This window comes from Squalius cephalus (assembly GCF_949319135.1).
Source record: "Squalius cephalus genome assembly, chromosome: 17".
NCBI classification, from domain to species: domain Eukaryota; kingdom Metazoa; phylum Chordata; class Actinopteri; order Cypriniformes; family Leuciscidae; genus Squalius; species Squalius cephalus.
Window position 1 is genome coordinate 6838061 of NC_137138.1, and position 13864 is coordinate 6851924.

The following is a 13864-nucleotide window of genomic DNA, read 5'->3' on the forward strand; positions in this document are numbered from 1 at the left end:
TTAACTCTATAGTAAGCACATATTAATTAATATTACTCTGTACTTATTTGAGGAAGTACAATGTAACTACGTCACCTTAAATTAAAGTGTAACCTAATATATTTTATTATATGAATAAAATTATTATAATATTGCAGCAAAATCAATTCAATTTTATTTAACATGGTCATTTTGATTAATCTTTCTGAAACATTTTTGCTACTGCACATTTAGACTTCTATGTAAACGTTATGTTTGCATATGAGATGAGCAATAATGTTTATTCATTATTGCTCATTTCATATGCAAAGATGAATTTACATACAAGTCTTAAAGGTAACTGATCTAACAACAACACAGAGAGACATTTGAAGTAGTTTACTCACCGTGACTGCTCGATCCTTAAGCATTAGACGATCTGCAAATAAGTCGATCTGGGCTTTGTTTATAAAACAATCATCGTCGAAATGCAGGGAACAAAGAGTCGTGCACAACCTCCGTTGATGCTTCGAAAAAACAAACTCCATCCACTATTCCCTTAACGCTGGGTTCTTTGGGAATCTGTGCAGGGTTGTCTTGCCCTGCCAACCAAAAACCCACTTCTTTGGTGACATTGACTTAGCGAGCCGAGCATAGCGCTTTGAGGTAACGTACTGCTTTCGCTCTCTTCTCTCTCTGGTCTGCGAGTGCGCGCGCGGCCGCGGAGAAGTGCCCTTAGGACCCATATAAGGAAATTCCGCTCTATCTTACGTAAGACAGAGCCATACTCGAAAAAAATTTTCCGAAACTTGTGACAAACCGGAAGGAGTATTTTTGGAACAAAAATACTCCTTTCAAACGTACAACTTAACTTTTGAAACTTTGTCCATGTTTAGCATGGGAATCCAACTCTTTAACAGTGTAAAAAACTCAGTATGCATGAAACAGCAATTCACCCCCCCTTTAATGTGACTCAACTGCATCACTCACATGCTGTAGTTTACTCACTAACACTTGTTTATTTGAAATAGTCCTGACATTTACATACACTGCTGTTTAAAGGTTTGGGTCTGTAAGATGTCTTATTGTTTTTGAAAGAATCTCTTCTGCTCACCAGGGCTGCATTTATTTGATCAAAAATACTGTAATATTGTGAAATATTATTACAATTTAAAATAACTGTTTTTTATGGTGATATATTTTAAAATGTAATTTATTCCTTTGATCAAAGATTGAAGTCTGGAGTAATGATTCAGGTCACATGATCCTTCAGAAATCATTCTAATATGATGATTTGCTGCTCAAGAAACATTTCTAATAATTATTATCAATGTTGAAAACAGTTGTGCTGCTTCATATTTTTTGTGGAAACCGTGATTCATTAGTTTCATGCTCCTTTGATGAATAGAAAGTTCATTATAAACATTATAAATGTCTTTACTGTCACTTTTGATCAATTTAATGCATCCTCGCTGAATATAAGTTGTATTGATTTAAAAATCGTACTGACCCAAACTTTTGAACAGTAGTGTAAGTACAAATATTCCATGCAGCCTTTCAAATAATTGAGGCTACATGTATAATGATTATTAAAGAATTAGCAAAAATAATTTTTAGAAAGTGTATGTCATCTTCCCATTGACCGAAACATACAACAGTCTGAGGGCCGTTTACACGAAACCATTATCATCTAAAAATGGAAAACGTTTTATGTGTTTTGGCCGCTCGTTTACACAAAAATGTCGTTTTGGGGGCCTAAAAAGGCAAACTTTTGAAAACAAGTTACAAAGTGCAATTTTTTGAAAACGTTGACGTCACGCGATTTGTGTATTACGTGTTCAGTCTATAGGCGCGTAGTGTTTTTTTCAAAAGTGGCATCGCCACCTACTGGCCTGGCAGCAGAATACAGCGTTTTTAGTAGTTTTCAAAGATCCTTGTGAACGGGATCGTTTTGACAACTGTGCGTGAAAAAAAACGCAAAAGCAAAACTTTTCCAGTTTTAGCACATTGTTGTCATGTAATCATACTCTGAATTCCCAACCGGACACTCCTTTAACATTTAGTTTTTCTGAAGAAAGGGCTGTTCCAAATAATTATACAGTTTGCCCGCATTTCACGCACTGAGAAAGAACAAGAAATGCTAATTAAAGGACATGATATTACATAAGATAGAGTGATTCACTTGAAACGCCTCAAACGCAGGTGAGGACAGAGATAAAGTCTTATCTGTGAATTACACTCGAACTTAACGTCATCGCGAATTGAGGGTCAAGTTTATGATAACACTGTGTCTCATGACACACTGGTGTTTAAAATGTAGTTTCAATATACTGATAGTAATATTTTAGATATTGCACATGCATGAGCATTTCAGAAACCTTTTTTTTTTTTCAATACCAGCCTGCCACACTTATATCAGAGCAATTCCCACGTCTTCAAAACAGTTTGGTTTTAAGTCCTTCGATTGTGCTTTTGTTTATTTTATAGTTTTATACAGCTAATCCTGTTTGACAAGCATCAGGAACTGTACAAATAAGTATCTATTAGGAGGAGCTTCCAGCAAGAAGGGGTTTGACGTCACTGTGTTTGTGATTATTACACTGTGAAACTCTTCTACAAACACTAGACCATCATAAAAACATCCTTGCTTGCTAAGTTAACCGCTAGAGTGACTGTAACTAGTCATTTTAAAGCTAACTAAAGACAGCCTCAGGTTTGGAGACTGCTGACATATTGAAACTATAAAATATAATAATAATTATAAAACAATTATGTTTCTGTTTCATCTAGCATCACATACAGTTATAAAAAAAAATGTACGATACTGTTTTAAGATTTTTTTTATGTTTTCATCTCTAATGCTCATCAAGGCTTCATTGATTTGGTCAAAAATACAGTAAAATTGAGAAATATTATTTCAATTTAAAATAACCATTTTCTATTTGGATCCATTTTAAGATGTGATTTATGTCTGTGATGCAACTGGAGTGATTACTTCAGTCTTCAGTGTCACATGATCCTTCAGAAATCATTCTAATATGCTGATTTGCTGCTCAAGAAACATTTCTGATTATCAATTTTTTACATAGAAAGTTTAATAGAACAGCATTAAACATTATAAATGTCTTTACTGTCACTTTTTTATCAATTTAACCTAACCATGCCTGATAAAAGTATTACTTTCTTTAAAAAAAAAAAAAAAAAAATTCTTACTGACCCCAAACTTTTAATGTGTTTTTAAGTTAATGTGTGTTTGTGTGTCCCTGTAGGAATCTCTGCAGCTGAAGAGGAAGCAGTTGAGCAGTCAACAGGAAGACGCTCGAGAGCTGAAGGAAAACCTGGACCGGCGCGAGCGAGTGGTTCAGGACATTCTGTCCGGTTACCTGAGCCGCCCACAGCTGCACGACTACCAGCGTTACATCCGCATCAAACCCGCCCTGCTGATACGCCAGCGCCACCTGGACGAGCTCATACGCCAGGGAGAGGAGCAGGTGAGGAGGCTGGAGGAGACCCTGCCCCCTGAACACCACCCAAAGAACACTGACTCCGCCCCCCAAACACAGCCTTGTTTTAACTCCACCCACCTGACACGCCCCACCACTGTGACCTCACTCTGACTCCGCCCATCATAGACTGACGCCACTCACAGCTGAGGAGGAATATGAATCAATGACACTGATGATAAGCAGTGCGCACAAACAAGTGCCTTAAATGAAGGAAATGATGACGGAGTTGCACCACAGACGTTTTCCCAATGTGCCATTGCACATGAACGCAAAGTTTGGAAGACCGTAACTGCGGGTTTTGCCCATTAGACATCATCTACACTGCACCACTAAATAAATGCACAGTGCATTTACACTACATACTTAGCATATAGCACAACACTGAAGCACAAGGCACAGCACAATGCTAATTCAATGGCATCATTGTGATTGGCCAAAACACGAATGATTTCCAGCCCTGTAACTTCTGAGCACTTTGGAACAGATGAACCACTATGATGTCACAAAAACTATCGAACACACACACACTTACTGTCTACGCTTTGAAATTCCTGTTGTCAATAAATGCGACAGCTAAATATTTATGATTTTACGTTTAGAAACAATTTTGTACTCTGTGCGCCGCTGTACATACTCTGAGCAATGCCCTCGTGATTTTAAAATGTAGAAGGTTTAAAAACAGCATAGATGATGTATTTTTGTAAGCATATTACTAGTGAGGGTGTTTGTGTGGCTTTTGGGCGTTTGTGGTCAGCTTTAAGAGGTGCTATTATATCGAAATCATGACAATTACTACCAGAAACAATAATAACTGTTCACTGGCACTTGAACACAACATCAGTACTTGCTTTCAATAGCGATTAGGAAGCGAAAAGTCTGTTAAAACTGATGTTGAATAAATATTATTCACAACTCGGCTGCATGCAGGGTTTTATATATTTCCTGGTTTGATCGCAATGCACATGCCCAACTTATTTTGCCAATAATATATTTTATTTTATTTTAAATTGTGGCTGTTTTTATTTGGATAATCTTAATTCACGAAGTATCATACCCCGTACGGCTGTATCTAAACACATAGACCGCAATAGCAGCAAACTGTAGATGCTCGTAATGGAAGTGTTTATATTGGACTGTTCTTGTATAAGAGCTGTTGTGATCTGATACACATGCAATTGTTGTTGTTTTTTTTTTTTTTTTTTTTTGATGGGCCTAATCTGAAGAGAAGGTTCAGCCATGCTTTACACTGTTTAAAGGCAAAAAAGAGCACAATTGGAAGGCAAAATAAATCTATTTTTTAAATACAACCTCATTGTCTTGGTGTTGCATTATTTGCCATTTTCATATGTCATTTAACTGTAATAAAAATAAAATAACGTTTTATGATTGATCAAGTCTTGTCAATGAAACTCATCTTCCGTAAGTATTGATGTTATTTTTTTTTACTATATATTTCACCTGTTAAACTGAGGGGCCGTTTACACGACACCATTTTCAACTACAAACATAAACGTCTCCGGTTACTTTTGTAACCTCGGTTCCCTGAAAGGCAAGGAACGAGACATTACGGATGTTGTATATGGGAACTCCTCTCCTCCTTCACTTCCGCTGAAATCTTACAGGCTAATTCCAGCAGAGCTGGCCAATTGACGCAAATTATGCAAATACTGAAACACCGTTGCAGTAATAATGCAAGTGCAGCGTCAATTCCCTTCAGAATCGAACGTTTGAACTGAAGTGTGTACCTGTGCCGAATCACATTTAACACCCACGGTGAAATGCCTGGAATAGCTTCCCACGCTGTCTGAAAATGACTCAGCGTGGGTAGATCTAATCCTGCGGTCATCACCGCTGCGGTCATCGCCGCTATTTGAGGGCTGGGAAAGGACACTTCGCGTTGCCCACGAGGTGCCTTTATAGCTACAGACCGTGACTCTGCGCTGCTCGCGGGCAGGGCGGGTAACACAGTGTGTGGTGCAAGAGGGGAAAGGAGCTCTGTTTGTGAAGTGGTAGTTTGCTTTATTGAACACGGTGCACAAGAAACAACATTCACAACACAACTGCACATGACGCTCGTGGAACGTTGAGAGACTAAGTGCTGTAGAGCGCGGCGCTTGGTTTGAACGGGACCAGCCTGGCGCTCTCTTCCCCTCTTACCCAGGCGGTCAGGACGACTGCTTTGGCCTCGCTGGGGAGGGGACGCAGCGACCTTCCTGCGCGGGCTCCTTTGAGCCGTCCTATTCTTACCCGCTCCCTGCCACTGGCCGCTTCGGCCTCTACGAGCATCCGGCTCGGGGCGGGGTGCTGTCTGCCTTCTGGCAGCAACCTGAGGTTGGCGGCCCGAGGCGGAAGACGAGCGCGAGCGAGGCTGCAGTGGAGGCGGGGGCAGTAGCTTTCTTCTGAGTCTCGGAGTAACGCTCGGTGACTTTCTCAACGGTGTCTCCGAACAGGCCTGTTGGGGAGATCGGTGCATTCAGCAGCGTCTTCCTATCAGCCTCCTGCAGGTCTGAAAGGCTGAGCCACAGGTGTCGGTGGAGAACCACCAAAAACCCCATCGAACGGCCTATCGCCTGGGCCGAGCACTTCGTGGCTAGGAGCGCGAGGTCCGTGGCTGAACGGAGATCCTGGATGGCGTCAGCGTCGATAGAGGCGGTGCCATCCAGAGACTTTAGCAGTTTAGCCTGCAGCACTTGGAGAACGGCCATGGCGTGCAGCACAGATAGCGCCTCCCCCGCTGCGCCGTAGGCTTTGTTAGCCTGATGGGCCGTGAATCTGCAGGCTCTGGACAGCAGGCTGCGGTCCGAGCCCAGGGCGGGAGCCGACGGGCAGAGGTGCGCAGCGACGGTCTCCTCGACGGGGGGGATACGGAGGTAACCGTGGTCCCCCGCCTCGTTAACGGGGGCAAACATGGCCTGGGTAGAAGTGAGAGTGCACGCCGATTGCGGGGCCACCCACAACTTCGGAGAACGGGGTTTCCCTTTTCGAAGCGGCCTGACGGCAGCTCGATTGGAGGAACCACGCGTCCAGTTTGCTCTTGGATGGCTCATCCAGAGCTTTCCAAGAGAGGTCCAGTTCCTCGACGGCCTTGGAGAGGATACGAAAAAGCTCGTCCTGCAGGTCCGCCGGGGTCTCATGCTCCGCGGCCGCCAGCTCCGGTGTGGCCTGCTCCGCGCCCCAGTCGTTCTCAGAGGCGGACAGAGACATGGAGTCCTCCTCCTCACTTGCCCCAAAGGACACGAAGTCAGCGACTTCGCGAGGGGGGCGAAAGGTGGAGTCGGGGAAACTCACGGGGGGGTCGAACCTCGAGGGGCCCACCAGCGGCTCGGCGGCGGCAGTGGGCCCGATCCCCGCTGCTGTGCGAGCTTCAGCCCGCCTGGCCTTGAGAGCTCGTAGGGACATGTCCGCGCAGAGCTCGCAGGACCCGCCATCCTTGAGGGCGGACTCGGCGTGGGCCAGCCCCATGCACGCCACGCAGAACAGGTGCGTGTCCGGGGGCACGATGGGGCCCGAGCATAAGTTGCAGATGGTCGCCATCGGATGCAGAAGACAGTTGCAGTATCTTCGGCGCACTTTCGACGACGGCGAATAATCCAGTAGTTGTAGAGGTTAGTATCAGCTTTCTAGCACACGATTTGAGTGTGAGATTCTGAAGGGAATTGACGCTGCACTTGCATTATTACTGCAACGGTGTTTCAGTATTTGCATAATTTGCATCAATTGGCCAGCTCTGCTGGCGTTAGCCTATAAGATTTCAGCGGAAGTGAAGGAGGAGAGGAGTTCCCATATACGACATCCGTAATGTCGAAGTTCCGTAGCCTTGATAGGGAACTTTTTATGAGTTTTGGCGTTCATTTACTGGGTAACGGCATTTTGGGGGCATTTTGGGGGCCTGACATGCAACTTTTTCAACATTTTTTAAAATGATACCGTTATCATCTCCATGTAAACTACAAAAACTAACTACAAAGTGTTTCGGTGCTCTGTGGATCGGCCTGATCCACTTTGTTTTCCTCCTATTTACACAGCCAGGATAATGTACAAACAAATGTTTTTTGTTTTTTTTCAGTAAACTGCTTACTGCAGCTTTAACAGGTTTCATTTTTGTGTGTGCAAGTTCCTGTATCCTCACGTAAAACAAAAGTACTTCATATTTAATGACTGGTGTAGCCTACTTGTATTCATGTGCTATATTTCAAATTCAGATTTCACTGCTCAACAAATATGCTACTTATCTGAAATCTTCACCTCAGATGCACATTGTGCAAACTGAAAGTTATGCTGCATAAATAAAGCTCTTATGATGTTCTGAATGTTTTGCATTTGCGTGAAACCAGTTGCTCAACCAAGTAGAAAGGGCAGGGAGAGAAATTGTTTCTAGGTGTACTAAAGATTTTTGCATTGTTTTTTTTTTTTTTTTTTGCATAATCACAAATGCCTGGGAAAATGCTGGAAATTGGTCAACTGGTCATAAAGTGTTGGAGTCCTGTTATATTCACCTTTATTCATGAAATGATCCCTTTAGAGAGAATCGGGTCACTTGATACAAGCCATAATATGGTCAGTTCTGCAACAGGAAACTAGTGAGTGAAAAGAAACTGCCAAACAAACAATGTAATGGTAACCAGATCACCAATCAGTGTAATGGCTAAACCATAATGATATGTGCTACTTTATCAGGGCTGTGCAAACAATCTGAATCATTTAAACTGCAGACGGTTCAGTTGCCAAATGTGATGTCCAGCCTCAGAAAATTGACATCTTCACTTTTTATTCAAATATTATTAAAAATTTGTTAAAGATTTTCTAAGCATATTGTGCTTGGAGTCAATTGTTTTATAACGCAATGAAACATGCAAAATTGTGCAAAACATAATGTTTTGGCCAGGCTGTCTTACAAAGAAAGTATGAACACATGCAAAAATTTGAAAACCAATGAAATATTAATAATGGATTTTGTTGTTTTTTGCATATAAAATAAAACCTGCAGCTGTAGTTTGCCTTTTTATCCAAATAGTTTCTAGACAAATACCTCAACACAAGTTTAGTGTTTTGTTCTGTCATTGTATTTAAAATATATTTTTTAAAATATATGAATTCCTCATATTTTGATGGTTTCGCCAAACTTATAGGGTCATTAAAAACAAAAATTCCCTCCATGCATAACTTCTGGCCACTACTGTGTGCCTCAAAATTATTCAAAGTCTGAAAAAAGTCGAAATCAGAATATGTTGCATGTACCAGAGAAATTGTTTGCCTTTGAAATGAAAATGCTGGGAAAGCTTTGCTTGATTTCAAGGTCAAACTATTCGATTGGCCTGTATATTAATGCATCTCAACACACATGCAATTGAAACAAAGCTCAAGACGGTTTTACAATGGTCAAAGTCTGTGTTTTATTCAAAATAATAAAGCTGGAACATAAAGGTGCATCATAAGGAGTAAATATTATGTAAGACTAACAGCCAACACTCCCTGTGACAAGTCCAAACATGTCAGCGAACACAACACTGCATAGACATAGATCGCTCAGTGATGTTTCTATAGAAGAAACAAAGTGATGGGGAGAGATAAAAAAAACAAAAAAAAACAACTCCACCAGTGCGGTCACGTTATCTCTCTTCCTAAACTCTGTTTTTCTACCTCTCAGATCACACAGAACACAAAAAACAGGTTTAGCTCAGCATGCAAATCATCAAGCCTTTAGAACTCAAACATGAACATTAACTTGCTCCACAAAATGACTCGTAAAAAAGGAAGAGAGAAAAGGCAGAGAGAAAACTCAACCTAACTCACTCGGTTGCTGCTCAAGTAACACTCGAGGTCTGCGAGCTATGACTGGAATGTTCTTCCAAATGAGTTGGATTTTAGAGGTTTTTCTTTTATCTCTCATACAACGTTTTAAGATAAGGAGGAAAAGTGAGTTAAATATTAAACCAGCGAAGAGCTTATCTGTGGTTTTCAGCATGGACACATGCAGTGCTGGAAAGTGTGTGAGCAACTCAACATGTGAGATCATGGAAGAAAGACACCAAACTGCAATATCCCAACACAAAAATCAAGAGAGTAAACTAAATGAGTTTGAAATAGGACATATCTGAACTGCATAGTTTCCTAGATTAAGCACCGAGGGGCACAAACAGCTTCCAATGCCTGCAGAGCTTAAGGGTAAAAACAATTGCAGGGCACTGAAGCAAATTTGTCCCTGAGGAGGAAATGAAGAACTTGTTATGAGCAGAAACATATTTAGATGATCCTCAGTCTGAAACAACATGAGTGGGAATCCAGTTTGTATTAGTATGAAGCAAAACAGTGAGACAAGAATTATTAAAGGGATAGACCACTCAAAAATTATAATTCTGTACTCACATTCATGTCGTTCCAAACCTGAATGGCTTTCTAGTTTCTATGGAACAAATATATTTTCAAGAACTACTTTTTTCCTTAGAACGAAAGTCAGTGGAGTCCAAAACAACATTGGATCCCATTGACTTTCTTTGCATTGGCAAAAAATCTCTTCTTTTGATTTCCACAGAAAAAAGTCAAACCGGTTTGGAAAGACATGGGGGTGAGTAAATAATGACAGTCAAATAAAGTTTTATTTGAGTCAACTATACCTTTAATGCTTTCATATTATAAGAGAGAGGTATTTAATATCAGCCTCATAAGGGAGTTTCAAAACACCAATATATATATATAAATGACATTCATAGAAAACACTCAAGTTTTGGACATAAAGAGTTACAAACCAAGAACAAAACAGAAAAACATTGTACCATTCAATGCAAGTTGCCATATTTTTAATCATAAAAAAAAGAAGAAGTGACAGTGTTTTTACACCAGCAAAAAAAAAAGTGCCACCATTATGAGCAAGGGTTTAAGTCCCTTACAACAATCTAGCCCCTAAAAAGCTTCTGGACTAGACTTGACCATCAACTGAGACTTGTGTTTGAACAGTGCTGCAATAGACGTGTGTCTTTTGACGTTCACCTTTGTGGGGGCAGATCTTGCGGGCAGGTTTTCTGGCATTGCTGGACAACCGCTGATGCGTTTCTGTGGGGCACCCAGAATCTCTAAGATGTCCCGGTGTTCGTCTTTGCCCAAGTACTGCCACGGTTTCTTCCCGCTGCTGTCCCGTATCCGCACATCAGCTTTGAACTTTTGCACCAGGAGCCGAATGAGTTTCTTGTGGCCGTGAATGGCCGCCAGGTGAAGCGGCGTGTAGCCGCACAAAGTTTTCACGTTGACGTCTAAAGTCAGCCCGAGTTTGTCGACTCCGTACCACAGCGTGTTCAGGACGCGATGGTCGCCATGTTTTGCAATCCAGTGGACGACGGTGAAGCCGGATATGAAGTCTCGTTTGCTCAGGAGATTCGGGTCCTCTCGTAAGAGAGCATAGATGTCGGTCCAAGAGCCTGATGCTGCTTTGACAAACCAGTTGTGTTCTCTGGAGTCAAGAGGGACGGGCGAATGCTTGCTGCTGAACGACCCATCGTGCAAACTTTGTGTGGATCCCATGGGCGATGAGAGGGAACTGTGTCCTCGGCTGGAGGACGCGCTGACTAAATTGCCCATGCTTAGAGTCGAGGACAACCGCTGGAGACGGTTGTGTCGTGCCGAGATGTTGTCCTCTGGGAACGACTGATCCAGGTCTTCTCCGAGACTCCGACACATGCGACTCCGCAGACGGGACGTCAACCTCCGGGCCATGGGTCCATAATGGGTTTCCGGCGAATTGCTTCGCGTAGATGTTCTGGAGTCCTCGTCATCGAGGTGACCCGTCGAGTGGTGCAGGGACGGGATGTTTCGACTCGGTTGGTGGAGTTGGGACAGCATCCTTGCCTCCTGTCTGCGACGCAGGAAAGTGCGTACATCGTTCCCGTCTTGTCCTCCGAGTCCCTGATCACTGGACTGATCCTCACGCCCAAATTCTTGAGGCCAGCCAGTGTCAGGTGGAGTAGAAGAAGGAGAGGGGATTGAGATGCTATCCCGACTAGAGGATAGACTTGAAGGCCCATGGAGCTGCAGATACGTTGCACTTGCATGGACAGGAGGACCGTCTTCAGGCAAGCCGTGCATCTGAGACTCATACTCGTCCTGCTCTTGGATTGGAAACCCATTAAACCCTCCGTTCGGCCGTAGTAGACTATCATTGCTTCGACTCAGGCCTGCATGAGTGTACGCCTGGGAGTGTATGTGTGGAGAAACAGGGCGGTCCAGTAGACAAGGAGACGAGTTGTATACATGAGACTGTCCGAGGGTTGAATGTAAAGGCCATGCTTTGGCGACAGGCTCGGTTGAGTGTTTGGCGTGAACCTCAAACGTGTTTGCATCCAAACTTTTCCTTTCAACTGCAGGCGACAATCTCACCTCATAGTAAGCAGGGGCGGTGAAGGACTGCTCGCAACCATCTGCTTCCCCTAATTGTCTTGGTTTGGCGGGGTAAACACTGTTGTGTTCCAGCTCTGTTGCCTCCCTGGTTGCTTTTGACTCCCATAGCTGTTCAAAGCTCTGGCCGCTCCCACTCGAGCGACTGTCAGTGTCAGATGGGGTTGGTTTTAAATGGCAGGTGTTGTTCACCTTTTCTGCAGCAGAAGTGTAAACAGCAGGTTGTTCCCTCCCATGTGGTGATGAAGTTTTGACTGCTTTCTCAAAAGTGGGAGTAGAATCCTTGTTGTTATTGTTGTTGCTGGTGGTGGGGATGATAATACCAGCAGCTGGCAAGATTTCAACACGAGTTGGGATTGTCAGATCAGCTTGTGGTTTACCGCTCGCCGCTGGTTTGGAGTCTCGTTCTTTCTGTCGCTCGGGCTCGTGGTTCGTGGCGATGTCTCCGAGATGCACACGGTATTTTTTCCTTAGTACAACATGAGACACCCCCTCCTCCTGCCTCACAGTCGCCACGGAGTTCACATACCTCTTAAATAACTCCCGGTTTTGCACTCTGTCCTCGTCCTCTCTCAAAAACCGCTTGTAGTGATGTAATAAATCCGCGTTTCGCACCTTCCCGCCGTTGTTGACGACGAAGCGCAGCACGGATTCCTGAGTGAAGTCTGTGGCCATGCTGTGTGAATCCCTCTCGGGTTATCGCACAATCAAACTGAAGGAAGGGAGTCAAAGGACCTGACAGGCGGTTTCGCTGTTGAGATTGTAACTCCGCCCTCGGGTTTCTCTCTCAGTTCCACCTGCATACCTGCGTGCTGAGATATACCTGTGAACCTCACACACATCTATCTATCTATCTATCTATCTTCAAAAACTATGGTTTGAAGTTTGTGATGAATAATACAATATAATTACAATACTAACAACCTGCTTTATACTATTAAAGTAGCCTACTACTGCTAAAATATATTGTAGTAGCCTATATATATTATGAAATACAAGAACTTCATTAAATGTTATTTTATATATACGTATAAATACGTTGGATGACCGAGGTAGCCTAATTTTTTTATTATGTAATGACAAACTTCACAAGTATACAGTACCTGAAGTGTTTGGACACTTGAGAGTAGTGAAAATAGGGGAGAATTCAGGTTGATTGTTGTGACACGACAAAGAGTCCCAATCAATCTGAATTCACCCCTTTATGAATTTCATTACTTTAAGTAACAAAATATCAAATCAAGTAGCATTTAGTAAGCAAATAAAAAAAAAAAAAATTTTTATGCACAAGCACACTTTTCAGGGAAAACTTTTGGCTCAATGGTTGTTTTATGGTTGTTTTTAACTGCTAAACTATAAAATGAAGACAAAAGGTGGTTCAACATAAAAACATGTTCATAGTATATGCAATGAACCTGTGGTTCCTCTTCTGGGATACCTGTGTGAACTTGAGAACTGACTCCCATCCACTAAAACATTCATGAACTAAAAATCAAAACAAATTAAGTTAACTATGGAAAAATATCCTGCAGCATCCTCTTTTCATTGTATGAAATAAGCATGTCACTTCTTATGCAACATGCCACAACTCCAACTTGCCAATTATTTTGCAACTGCTTGAAATTATTATATAAAATATAAGTTCTAGTAATTTAAAACATTACTATTTGAATAAATAGCTTCTAATTCCACTTACTTGGCTTTAGATACTGAATACACATTTTCTTCAACAACTCAAACCGCATACGGAACACAAAAGATGACGTAAAAGCATGACCTGTGTATCACAACCATGACCTGTTTCTCCCTTTTGTTAGTGAGTGCAATGAGTTCCCCAGTAAAAATATCAGATTTCATTGTTAAGAGTACAGTATTGTTTCTTCAAACACACACACACACACACACACTTAGAAAAAAGTGACATCAGAGACATCAGCAGTTCAGTACGTTTTCATTTATTTGAGCTTTGGGAGGTTTCTCAGCAGCGTCCCGGACTGTCATCAGCACCTCAGAGC

General features: G+C 42.3%; 2 protein-coding genes across 3 annotated transcripts in view; one reads left to right on the forward strand and one right to left on the reverse strand.

The window, feature by feature from the left end:
• shroom3 (shroom family member 3) overlaps positions 1 to 4856 on the forward strand; it is a 72192-nt gene extending 67336 nt beyond the window's left edge. For both annotated transcript variants that reach the window (XM_079847727.1, XM_079847728.1), the window contains one exon: positions 3228 to 4856. In XM_079847727.1, coding sequence (XP_079703853.1) covers positions 3228 to 3575 — 348 coding nt within the window. In that variant the 3' untranslated portion in view covers positions 3576 to 4856. The remainder of the gene's footprint in view (positions 1 to 3227) is intronic.
• A 4563-nt stretch (positions 4857 to 9419) lies between these two features.
• On the reverse strand, positions 9420 to 12627 carry sowahb (sosondowah ankyrin repeat domain family member B). Its single transcript, XM_079847729.1, has one exon. The coding sequence runs from the start codon at positions 12522 to 12524 to the stop codon at positions 10365 to 10367; it is 2160 nt and encodes a 719-aa protein (XP_079703855.1). The 5' UTR covers positions 12525 to 12627; the 3' UTR covers positions 9420 to 10364.
• Positions 12628 to 13864: the final 1237 nt, after the last annotated feature.